This window comes from Pholcus phalangioides, unplaced genomic scaffold (genome assembly GCF_987345545.1).
Source record: "Pholcus phalangioides strain wild (caught in Gottingen) unplaced genomic scaffold, Ppha-v1.0 ptg000015l_1, whole genome shotgun sequence".
Classification (NCBI taxonomy): Eukaryota; Metazoa; Arthropoda; class Arachnida; order Araneae; family Pholcidae; genus Pholcus; species Pholcus phalangioides.
The window spans coordinates 84,280,013-84,293,022 of record NW_028301608.1 but is presented as its reverse complement, the minus strand read 5'-3'; the positions used below and the strand labels follow the sequence as shown (position 1 = coordinate 84,293,022).

General features: G+C 36.9%; 1 protein-coding gene across 1 annotated transcript in view; it reads right to left on the bottom strand.

The window, feature by feature from the left end:
- LOC149076891 (uncharacterized) overlaps positions 1–8,043 on the bottom strand; it is a 278,256-nt gene extending 270,213 nt beyond the window's left edge. The window contains exons 1-4 of the mRNA XM_089244613.1: positions 7,958–8,043; positions 6,835–7,709; positions 4,706–4,877; positions 4,423–4,593 (exon numbers count right to left, since the gene is read on the bottom strand). Coding sequence (XP_089100739.1) covers positions 4,423–4,593; positions 4,706–4,877; positions 6,835–7,674 — 1,183 coding nt within the window. The 5' untranslated portion in view covers positions 7,675–7,709; positions 7,958–8,043. The remainder of the gene's footprint in view (positions 1–4,422; positions 4,594–4,705; positions 4,878–6,834; positions 7,710–7,957) is intronic.
- Positions 8,044–13,010: the final 4,967 nt, after the last annotated feature.

Genomic DNA, 13,010 nt, shown 5'->3' with positions numbered 1-13,010 from the left:
CTCAACCGCTCCAGAAAAATAAAGCCCTACCGGGTGTCAAAAAAGGTTGAAATGAAACTGCTTGAGAAAATTATTCTAGCATTTTCACACCACTATGCATTATTTCACGCCATTTCAAAACTCAGATTTGAAGTACCCACAGATAAATGGATAATCATACAAAAAGTAATGAGAATGCTACAGTAAATTTAAGCTTTCCCAGTATATGACACGGTGATGTGTATCGGACACCAACAGAAAAAAAAAATGGAAGGAAACTTTTCCTCCTCATTCCCTACTATACAGCATTTTTTGCTAGTAGCTGGTACGAATTCGAAGCTCCATGTAAAAAAAAAATCAAATTTATAGTCACTAGTCTGAAGGTTTCTACTATATACGCCTAGCCTCACAAAGCTCATATTTGCCCCAGATATTTAGCTACATAATCGAAATACGGTTTAGATTTCACTCCTAGATTTCCCCGAATGGCCAAGACTGGGTGTGTGTCCACTTTTTATAGGGGCACGTTTTTGTGAGTCATTAACTCTGTGAAAAATGATTTTGCGGGAAGCTAAATAAGCTAGTTAATTTACAAGAAATGAAATCCCAAATTTATCACGTTTCATTAATTTGAATTTACTAAAATTTTTTCTGGAGACCCCGGAGAGAAACCATATTCTCGGTCACATAACCCTTTTCCTCCAACTCATATCGGAAGCATGAAATGTGCATATATACTTTCATTTTTTGGGTTCGTTCACCAGACAGCAAAATAAAGGATCCAGCCGGCTGTTTTAGAAATTTGCACATTCATGCATGAGGGGGAACGTTATGAAATTGGTAATGAAATACAAATTCTGAACAGCACTTTGAATAGGTAACCATTGATCTTGAATTAACACACAGATAAGACTAAAGCAGGGTTCTTTCCACCTTTTTCAGCCGCGACCCAAAATCGGCAAAGCCACGGCTTCGCGGCCCAGGGGACAGTTTCTCAAAAGTAGTAGGATTTGACAAATAAAAACCTTTCTCAATAAATTTTGATAAGGCTATCAAAAATGGTTCCCCATGCTTGTCAACCCCCCTTTCTCTATACAAACTACAAACTGGCATAACTTCTAAAAAAATTGGTTGTCAATGGACTGTAAAAAATTTCCAGAAATTAAGGGCTCTTCGGAAAAATATCACTGAACCATTAATATTAATTTGGCACATGATCTATGATTTAAAACTCTCACGCTACACTTCTGATTTTCTCCTCTCATCTCGCACATATCCATTCAAAAATTTGATTTAAATGAGCATACATCATCCATCAAGTCGAAAATTGCCTCGAATACACCCAACTCAAAAGTACATTATCAGCAGATTTTTTGAGGTTGGAGCAGTTTTTCCTTAGGCCATATAAATACATACTTCATTGAAAGATCAACATGGCATAATAAAGCTACAAAAGTTATTGAAAGATAACCAGCTTTTAAACTACAGGTAACACATTTCAATCGCAATAAATGCCTGACTAACAAGCCTCCAGTATTGGAAGAACTATGTACATTCAAAGTTGAGCAAAAATTTCCAAAATGGGGAAGTTCAATGCTCCATCAAGAATTGTAATGGAGAACAGATGTTTCTCCCCCCCCCCCCAACTCATAATACTAAAGTAATAAGGAAAACATCGTACAGTATATATGAATGTACATGAATGATCAAAGTAAAACATACTCTTGACACCTGCTAATTGAACTTACCATGCAGCTTCCCTATAAGGTGAAGCCTATAAAATATAGCATTTTGTTCGACTGGTTTGTCCCTCAAAAAATAAAACTAAGCATGAGCAACATAAAGCTAAATCACTCGAAATAAAAATCGAAAAAAATGCCCCTAAAGGCTGTTAACCGATGCATGTGAAGTTGTTTCTTTTAAAAAAATCAACAAAAGAGTTCAAAACCAAAAAAAGCTATGCTAATTTCTACTCATTAAAAACATGTTACTGGGACAATTCAATCGAGCAAAAAATATTTACAAGCTCCACCTCATAGTAAATAAAACAATACTAAAATGACAAATTCAAATTTTTCTTCCACAACACAATTACATTTATTCTACAAATAAATAATGGTTTTTTTTTTCTTTTTCAAGCAATATCAGTCCTCATAGCAATTGCCATCGGACAACCATAAAAGTCCAAATGTTTTCTAACACCTTTGCGTCCTTTTAAAAGCTTCTTACAATATGGACAAGCTTCCAAGTTAGATGGTATTTGCGACCGCTTGTCATTTTCACCGGTGGCGGTAGTAGGTAAGGGTGGTGGGACTATATCTGGAACGATATCTTCTTCAATCGACGTTTCCAATGTGATTGCTGCTGCGACCGCAGCCTGTTGGACTTTGGCAGCGTAGCCCAAGCAAACCCTCTTAGAGACATGACGATTCATCGTGCTCTTATCGTAAAAGCTCTTAGAGCAGAATGGGCACACAGCCTGTTTGGCAGGAGACGTGTACCTCTTCCTATGTTTCGGCAATAAACTTTGGAGTTTCTGAACCCTCAATTTTTGACTCCACCACCTGTTCCTCTTACCTGCAAGAATCAAATTGGAATTAAGTGCACTAAGGCTATGAGCGTGCAATGAAAAGTCCTGAAGCTTCAAGTAGATACCCTAACCAAGGAGCTAATTAAGGACTTTAAATAGATTAAAGTCGTGTTATGCTAATTGCTTTTATTCAATCTAGCTCATTTTGCTCAGAAACTTGGAAAAAAGAACATTAGAAAAAAAGCTAATACAAAAAATTAATAAACCTATGTCCCAGAGAAACGAAGAAAAAAAGCAATGGGTTAAACAAGAGGCAGCAATGAGAAGAACCCTTTACATTCACAAGCAATTACCAAGAGACAGAAAAGAAAAATGGGAATAGCCATTACTATAAATACAAGCTTACAATATCGTACTAACCTTATCAACTTTTCCAACACTGCCATCACCAGGAACCAGTCGGAACACCTGAAAGACACTCAAAAACACTACCATTTTTTTAAAACAATGTACAATAATTATTTTGGCCACTTTCAACAGCAAACCAGAAATTCAACTCATTCACAGAAGCCAGAAAGAAAAAAAAACCATTTTCACACCACATTTATAGCCAGCCAGCCAACCACAGACGCATCCAAGAGAAATAGGAGAGGAAGAGTAGCAACACACAGAACCTTACAGAATAACTCATTCGCCGAGACAGTATTTGAACCTGGCAACAGCAACAGAATCATTAAACATGAAATGCAGCCAATTACCATGCCCAAACACTGTCTACCATATGACACAGTAAATCTGACACAGGTTTTGTTTCTTTTATTTTACAATCTTTCAAGAACATTTACAATACAGTTGTACAAATATGAACAAGTAATGTGACAAAAAAAAACTCCTCTTTCAACAAACTACACCAGTTGCATATTGTTAATACCAATGTACCCTTCACATACCAAATACTTACCTTAGGGTACACAAACACATACATCAACATTTAAACACATGAAAAATACACTTTGTGCAATAAAATATGGAAATTACAACTTACCATGAGAAAATGTGAGACGAGTCGAATCCTCCAATGAGTCCAGCTGTTGCATATCTCCATTTGCACCAGGGACACAGGTCAGGAAGCAAACATCACGCGTTAAGCGGTTGCTTAATATGCGGAGCGCGTTCAACTTTTATTCAAAAGAATTATTTTCTATTTGCTTAAAGTGAACTCCTTCTGCTCCATCAAGAAAATAGCCAACACAAGTCAACAATTTATTGACATCACACTTCACATGGAAATTTTACAAAACATATACTACACAATTATAAAAAAAAAATTGTCCCAATAACACATGTTGACAAAAAAAAAAAATTACAAAAATTATTAAATGACCTAGATTGAATTTTGCTTCACAGTTCCAGTGATTTTTTTTTTAAACATGCACGGTTAACAGCTTAACATAACATAGGGGCATTTTATTATTCTTAGAATCATACAACTAAGGGGGAATATATATTAGTGCACTATAGCTTATTAAGGGCCACAAAGCCGTATAGCTAGTGCTTAATATTACAAGAATAACCAATGGCAAGCAATAACCTTAAGTCTACAACTAAGTTAAGCATAATCTAACACTATACTTACCGAAGATGAGAGGTGAAGAAAGGCATAGTTAAACACATTTCTTGACCTCTCGCCTTACAAGCACAACATATTTTTAAGCATTTGGCATCGTGAATATTTTCCACTACACCATAACAGGAAAACCCAGGTAACGGGATGGCGACTAAAACCAATTTACATAGATACAATCATAACATAACAAAAAAAAAAAATCAAACTAAATCATACCCGTACCTGAATTCTCACATGATAAAACATCAAACTCACATCACTCAATAATTGGCTATAAGGTATTTACCTTGAGGCTGCGAGTCGTGCTGTACAAGTGACTGGTCTTGGTAATTGCTTGGACCAGGCATAGAGCTCTGATCCATATACATCATCATTGATCGATCTGATGACTGATGTGATGGTCCCGCAACAGGTGATATTGGTGGCTCATCGAATGTTAATATCGCAGGCTTAATATCTAAGAAACAGGAAAATAACATTGATTCAGCACAAAACCAGACTTTCTTTCATAGAACTCTCATAATAAAGAACCATACAATAAAAATTACACATAATAATGATCAACTAACCTTGTGGACTGTCAGGCCCTTGTAAGTGTGATGAACTAAGACCATCAGAGGCCGAAGAAACAGGAACAAGTGCTTGACTGTCACCCAGTCCAACTTGAGAAATCTCAATGCCACTGGACGATGGAAGATTGAAATGTGATGTTGCTATATTACTAGATGCATTGGAAGGAACCTTAAACAAAAAGAACAAAAAATTATTTATCATCATACAACCAAAACAGAATCAAACAAATAGGACATGTACATTTTGAACTCCATTGCATAATAACAAACAGTTGATCAGAGAAATTACAACTGATTCAAAACACAGAGCTTAAATTAAAAACGATGACTTATCTCTAATCACTATGGTGACATCTGTACTAGAATTATACAACAGCTGTTCCTGACACCCCCCCCCCCTTATACAGCACTTGAAGTAACTTTCCATAAGCATGGTCAGTGCCAACTTGGCAATGCAGATAGTATTTACTAGTTTCGGTAACACTTTATGAAATCGCATATTCCTTACAATTCAATTTATTATGTATAATTTCCTTATTAGTTTCCCACATATTTTGACTGATTATTACACATTACCGCATGTTAGATTGTTTCCATGTAATAAACTGAATTTGTGCAATTGTATGTTCTATCAGCATCTTGAATTGACCTGAGATTGCTTGGCCAAGCAGACAGTGAATACTTGGCCAAGCAATCTCAGGCCAAGTCACCACATTGGCGGTGACCATGCTTATGGGAAGTTAACCACCATAGGCAGACCTATGGGCTCAACCCATCTCCATGTTGGTCAAAATTAAACCCTATCGAAATATTAAGATAAGGTTTGCCCTACTTCGATTTTACAAGCCCCCTAAAGGCTCAACAATATGTGAAAAAAATTTAAACTCAGAAAAATTTTGTTGGTGAATACGGCCATAAGTCTCATACAACATAGTTTAAACTACAATCACAAGTGAAAAAATTAAAGGCCGAAACTAATTGGTTAAATTGGATTCCAACCAATCCATGTCAATGGCTAATCCTTTAACCTGCGATTGTAGTTTAAACTATGTTGGTGAATACAGCCGTTAGAGGACATTGTCATACTGGTGAGACAATTTTCAATCATTTCGTGCCATCCTCATACTTCATATATCATTCAATAAAAAGGTAGATTATCAATGTCAATTTCAAGGTCACCATGGCAACCTGGGATTCGTTAATATCTACATTCCAATATGTTTAAAACTCATGCAACGAGAATACTAAAAATTCGCTATTTAATAATCACGACTCAATTTACGCACATACCAGTAATTACCACTGATACAGAACATTAACCAAGTTACACTACATGTACCATATAGCTTCCAAAACAGATTAAAAGACCAGTATTTTCTCAAGGTGGTGATATTGCCCTCAGAAGCAATGAAACAAACTGGGGGACATAAACGCTACAGATATAACATGGGATTCAATGGAACAACGTCCAGGTAGTCATAAAATAACTGTCCATATACGAGCCCCTGGCATCAATGAACACTGGCAACACAAAGAAATATCGATAAGATGATACACGCTAACCTCTTGGTAAGGGACTTGGGCAATGTGATCTATTGATTGTTTCTATATTTTTCTTTACATGTACCTTGCATTAGCATTCATCATGATATAAGCATCGTTTCAATTTCAATGGTTTCTTTTAAATGTGCTATTTGAAATTTCTTCGCTGTAAAAATCTCAAATTCTATCCAGTTTATTTTTGAGGTCACTAAATCTTCAGATATTGGCAAATTTATGTTACCCACTGCTGTTATTTGGGAGTAGAGATAAAAAAAAAAAATCTCAGAATAGAAAGTGGGACGAAAATACACACTGAGCAACTACGGAATTGACTACCCTTTGAATCTTTTTCTCTACACTTTGCTTTCCGCAAATTAATCCCACGAGATCTAAGGAACCAAGTAAACTAAATGCTAAACTGCACCTTTTAAACACTCTCAATACACATTATTTAAATACATTAATATAGATTGCCAGAATATAGCACACTAATATATTTTAGAATCCGTGTGAAAGGGATTTTATCACACTCGGGGATTTGAAGTTTGCCACAAAAAGGGTTTATAATGACGGTTTTTACTCACGTTATCTGTCGTAAGTGTTTGTTCCAGAAGCTTAGAAGGCTCGACCTCGAACTCGTTGTCGTCCCCGGAAGGCGGTTCGTCGACCTGAGCGTTCACCTGATGCGATGGGGCGGAGGAGTGATGCTTCGACGATGAAGAGAATGTATTTACAGATGGCTGATGAACCTGAGATTGTGATGAGGAGTTTGATCGGATCATGTCGCCCCCGTCCAAGGAAGCGTCACCCGAAAGTTCTTCGATCTCCGGCGATTCTGGCTCTTTGATTTTGGATGGCACTAGTTCGTCGTCACTGCGGTTCGAGTCGCTGAGGGACCGCTTTCTGGGCCGCCCGCGCTTCCTCTTGCCGTGCATGGGCGGCGATTCCGGCCTCATGGACTGGGAGTTGTTGGTGTTGCTGTTCTGGTGCGAGTTCGGCACGGAGTTCGTCGTCGTCGGCGGCGCGGAGATCTCCTGTTGGACGACGCCCGCTGCCTGCCGGTTCTCGCCGGTCACCTCGGCGAGGCCCTTGACCTTCAGCGTCTCGGCCGTCTTCAGCAGCGCCGACAGCTGGTCCTGCGAGACGTTGACTTCGCCGCGGTACATGAAGTCGATGATGGCCTTCAGGTCCTTGTAGGACATGTCCTTCATTATCACTATTGGGTGCTTGCAGGGGTTCTCCAAGAACAAGCTCTGGAAGAAGGGGCTGCAAGCTGAAAGCACCATTTTGTGAGCCTTCAGGCTCAGTCCATCACAGGCGAGGGTGACGTCAACTAACGCTTCCGTTGACAGTAGATGTTCGAACACGTTTAACATGTTCGTCGTGTGGTTGTTCCACTTAAGGCAAAACTGTTGGCTCGACATTTTGGCTGCCGCAAAACACTTGACTAGGTTAAAACCTAAAGTAAACAAATACAAATAATCCGATCAAGAAAACTATCATCACAAAAAAAATTACAAAGAGGGAAAATAAATTCGTAAACACATCCAATAAAAACAAGGGGGGAGAAGAAAAGGGAAAATTATTATCATAAAAAAAAACCTGCTCCAAGAACCGGAAGTTCTACAACAGGGGGGAAAAAATTGCATAATTAACTCCATGGAACGGGGAGGGGGAAAAAGAAGGAAGAAAGAAACCTGTACTTACGAAACAAACGGTGAAAATCGGGGGAAGTATTGCCGGCTACAAAAAACTAAAGTATGTACAGCACGGGCAACGTCTCGATTCAAACTGAGGAAACGAGTCAGAAAGGACAGATTTTAGACCACAACGGGGCCACCATATGTAGCGAAGCGAACCTTCGACCAATGATATCCCAACAGATCTCGCTACGTCACGGACCTCCGAGCAAACATTGGTCTTTTTGAAGAAGGGAGGCGGAGACCTCGCAAGTACTCTGACCAATAATCGATCTCTTGGCTCGGGTACCCATATTGGCCACTGTACGCTGTCGTTGATAACGTACTGTCGCCAAGTCCTTGAACTTGGACGAAGTGATGAAGTAGAAATTTTTTTTTTTGCTAAGAAAAAAAAAATGAAATATAAAAAGAGAGTGATTTCCTTTTTTTTTTTTTTTTTAAGACCTGTTTCTAAGAAACAATAGAAAAAAGAAAATTGATATCGGTCTTTTCCGACATTTATCATGAGAGTGGGTCCATCATTATTATTTTTATCTTCATTTCTAATTTTGTGTTCATCTCTAATATCTTATTTATAACGCGAGTTATAACTAATTCTGGGAATCAATAAAAACTTTTGACTAGTTAGTCAAAAAAAAAAATTAATCGATTAATTGACTGATTAATCGAATATTTTTCTTAACCATGTGACATTAACTGATGCTATATAAAAATATATTTTATTCAAAATTATCTCTCTCAGGCACCTATTCGCCAGGTTTAAACAAATATAGGCTGCCCACTTCAATCTCTATAGGTACATAATTATGTGCTGGACGTATTTTGTCAAAACGTGGAATTTATACACTTGGATCTTGTATTCTTTAGAAAAATTCGGTTATTTTAAGGGGTTAGTCCATAGTTCCCAATCTTTTTTGTCCCATCGCCCCCTTCTTCAGAATTTTTTTTCTCCCAACGCAATCCAACCCATAGAATCCTATGATATACCCGTAGCTTCTACCGCCCCCCTGGAACATCCCATCGCCCCCAGGGGGTGTTAACGCCCACGTTGGGAATCACTGGGTTAGTCACTGATTTGGAAACTACTTTCGATAATACCGTTTTTTTTTTTTATTGTCTTCCTAGAAACTCTTCCCAAATGGTACTTGTGAGGAGCTGATACCTCAAAGAATATGTAAAAACTACTGTTCATGGTAAGATAGTAAATTTTAGTCGTCTTCGAAAAATCTCCCATCAAACTCAATTTGAAACTGAAATCATAAGTTTTTGTTGAAAAAATTGACTTGTATTTTCCCATTCCTAAAAATTTGATCAAAATATTGATTCACATATTTTTGAATATGGTCAATTATAGAAAATGTCATATTGCCTATAGGTGTATAATTTAAACGGTTATCTAACAATAGTAATCTAAACGGTTTCGTTTTAAACAAGTTAAGTTAAATTAAAAATTTTTTGAGTAAATTTTAATCGGAGTCATCGAGCCGATTGTATATAACTAAAATTTATAGAGTCAACTAAAATTTTCAACTGTAATTAACAATCCATCAATTAACCGACCCCATTAATCAGATCAGCCCTAGTTATAACGAAAATTATTTCAAGAAATCTTCTAGTTGATGTTTTTTCTTCTAAAACTTTATTCTTAGGAAAAAAAGTATTGAATAAATTGATGTACATAAATCTTTGAAAAGTACAATAGAAATGGACAAATAAAAGGCGAAATATATATATATATATATATATAGAGTACATGTTCTTTGCAAAAGTTGAAATGACGGGACTATAAGAAATTATTATTATTTTTTTTTTTTTGGAATACATTTTGAAAGTTTCGATTTCCTTTCACGTATTCTAAGAAGAATTTCTTTTTTTATTTTCGTTTCAAGGAAATATTGAGAATTGATTATGTTTCCGTGTCGAGAGATGGCAATTGAGAAAAACGAGTTCTCACGATGTTAAAATTTATTTTTTCGAACTGAAAAAAAATTTAGTAATTATGCATTCTTTAAGAAAAAATTTGGGATTTTTCAGAGTTTCTCATATAATTTCATTCTTGTCTTAAAAACCAAAAACAAGAAATGATTTGCATTTCACCAGAAATCGAAGAGATTTCAAAACATAAATACATCTGACGAAATGCAAGTTATATTTTAAGTGTAATTTTTGTTTAGAATCATATAGAACATTCAAACATTCTAAGTAATTTGAAAATAATTAGTTTCATTCAATTATAATTACCATTACAATTTTGGATGCACTTTTTTAAACCATTTTTAGATTTCACATTGCCTTAAGAGAGCGTTGTAGAAAATCATTCTTCATTCGGTATTTATATTGTTTTAAATGATTGTTTCCGATAGGAAAAGAACCTAAAAATAGTGATAGAAAGCCATGAATGTCGATGACATCTTTGGAAACTTCTGAAAAAGCCATTACATTTTTATTATAGTAAAGTGTAAGTGGTTCCCAATATTTTCCGGTTCACAGTGTCATTTGTATGTAAAAAACTGTTTTTCACGGTGCCTCAAGTCAGAACATTGACTTACCTAACTAGTTAGAATCCTCAAGTAAAAAAACAGTAGTTTTAAAAATACTTCATGTATTACGCATGAAATAAATATTACATGTTTTAATGAACTATCTTACCATCGAAGGTTATCCATACTTAGTTGAGCATGTTGTAACATTGCTCCCACCCACCCAACTAACTGATCAGGGCACCTCAGGCACCACGTTGAACAGTTTGGGAATTACTGGAAAATGAAAATCATGTAAATAACATTAATTGGTCACAATTTTCAAACACGAAAAGCTTTTTAATGAGGTTTTTTTTAATTAGTTTTCATTTGTCCTCTAGGTATAAGTTCGATGTCCTACGAATGAATATTCTGTCCAAACCTCACTCGGATAATAGAAAGCCTATAACCAACTCATAACTTACAATGATTTTATTCAAATTGTTATTGGAATTTAATTAGAAAAATTGGAAGTCTGAAGTCCTGGCTCCCTCAAGGAAAGCGGATGCCAAGCCTCTATAACCAATGATTATTTACAATTTAAAATTTTTAGAAATAAATAAATTTTAGTTTAATACTGGGAAATCAAAACAAAGAGAAACTTAAGTCTTATGTGGGGCCTTCATTTAAGTTTGTGGGATGAAAATTAATTTGCAGATTTAATTGTTTACGGGCTTTCCTTCAATAATTTGCATAGAATAATTACAATACAAGAAAATTGGATTTTCAATTAAATTATGAAAAAATTATCTATTTACAAAGCCCAAAGTACTTCCGAAATTCAGGACATCATGGAAGGAAAAAAAAAATTAGAATTTGAAAATAATTGCCAGCAGTTCTATTTCCAAACTTGAAACGCCCCTTTTTACTGATATAGGTAATATTATTGATCCCTTCGTGTTCGGGCAAACTTCGGGCATTTGCTAAAAACTGCAATTGAAAAAATTTGACAGATTTATTGGAAAAATAATTGTCAATTACCATCCTGTTAATGAATCGGGATAATCAATCGGAACATTATTTCTAATCATTAATCTATCACCTATCGGAATGAGGCCTACTTGATGTCGCCGAAGTAGTCGCCAAGCGCCGCTCATCGAATTCCTATAACCCTAGGCGCACTCAGGCGTCCTGAAGTGGGCATGTGCAATGCCAACATGGCCGCTTCTGTAATGTGCGTTTGTGTGCGTGCGTGTGAGGGAGCGGGGGAGAGTGGGGAGGAAGAGAAACGGACAGAGAGGGCGAGAAAAGGAAAAGAGCGCAGCATATTTTAACGAAGCAAAGAAAAAAAAATTCAGTTTCTTATTTTAAAATTTAGATTGGTTGTGAAGATGAAGGAAGAAAAAAAAATTGAATATATGGGAGAAGAGAGATTTTCCCAGTGTTTTTTCGTTCGCTACATAAACATAGGCTGGTTGTCTTTTATATACCGCTTACAACGTTTCTCAAAATACGTTTTAAGCGGGAAATCTCGATGAGTGTTGGCAAAAGTTGGGAGACCATGAAAATAGGTCGTACTGAGCTGGAAAACGTTGCACGCGTGGGATCCGTTGCCGGAACTAGAGGGGGGGGGGCAACTGCCCCGGGCGGGAAAAATTTATGGGCCGCAATTTTAGGTGGGAACAAAGAGTTCAGCCCTGCCTAGATTATCGTAATTGTTAAGTGTGTGAAATTGTGTATTTTTTTTACACTAAGAATTAACTGTCAAATCAATGTAATGCTGAAAATTTTTCCGAAAGGGCCCCGTCAAGTGAAGGACCATTTTTTTCCCTGGGGAGAAGCCCTGTATGTATGTTAATAAGGGTACAGGCATATTTTTGATCCAACTTAATTATAAATGGATCGAATTTTAAGCTGGGCTTTGCTAACTAGTGAAAATGGGGGTGAATGGATTGAACGTTGGGTATAGTGAGGACAGGGTCATCTTATAGCACCAGAGACACCCGGTTGAAGTGATATTCTGTGGCTTCTAATTTACTTAATAATTTCCATAATCGCTCTGGAAAATTAACTTACCGAATCTCATCAACACGAAGCTCTCTATGAACTTGAGGCTCCCCGGCTGTGCCTAGGTGCCTCCTCCTCCCGCATTAAGATGCCCTTGCATCTGGCTCTAATTTTCCAAATAAGAAGTATATAAATTGGTAGGGTTGAATTTGAGATCCGGAGTGGGGGCTCAGACACTGTCCTTAGCGTCTTACTCGCTATTGGGCGGACTTCAAAATATTCAGAGCCTCGGACTCAATATTTCAATAGATATCTAACGAAATGAATCTATTGAAACAATGTCTATATCAGTGATTCCCAACGTGGGCATTAACGCCCCCTGGATGGAATGTTCCAGGGGGGCGGTAGAAGCTACGGGTATAACATAGGATCCTTTGGGTTAGATTGGGTTGGGTGGGGGGGGGGGTGATGGAAGAAAAAAATTTCTGAAGAAGGGGACGATGGGACAAAAAAGGTTAGGAAACTATGGTCTATATGAATATTGATTCTGTCAAATATTGGAGAGGTGTCGAACGAACCCATGCGCACAATATT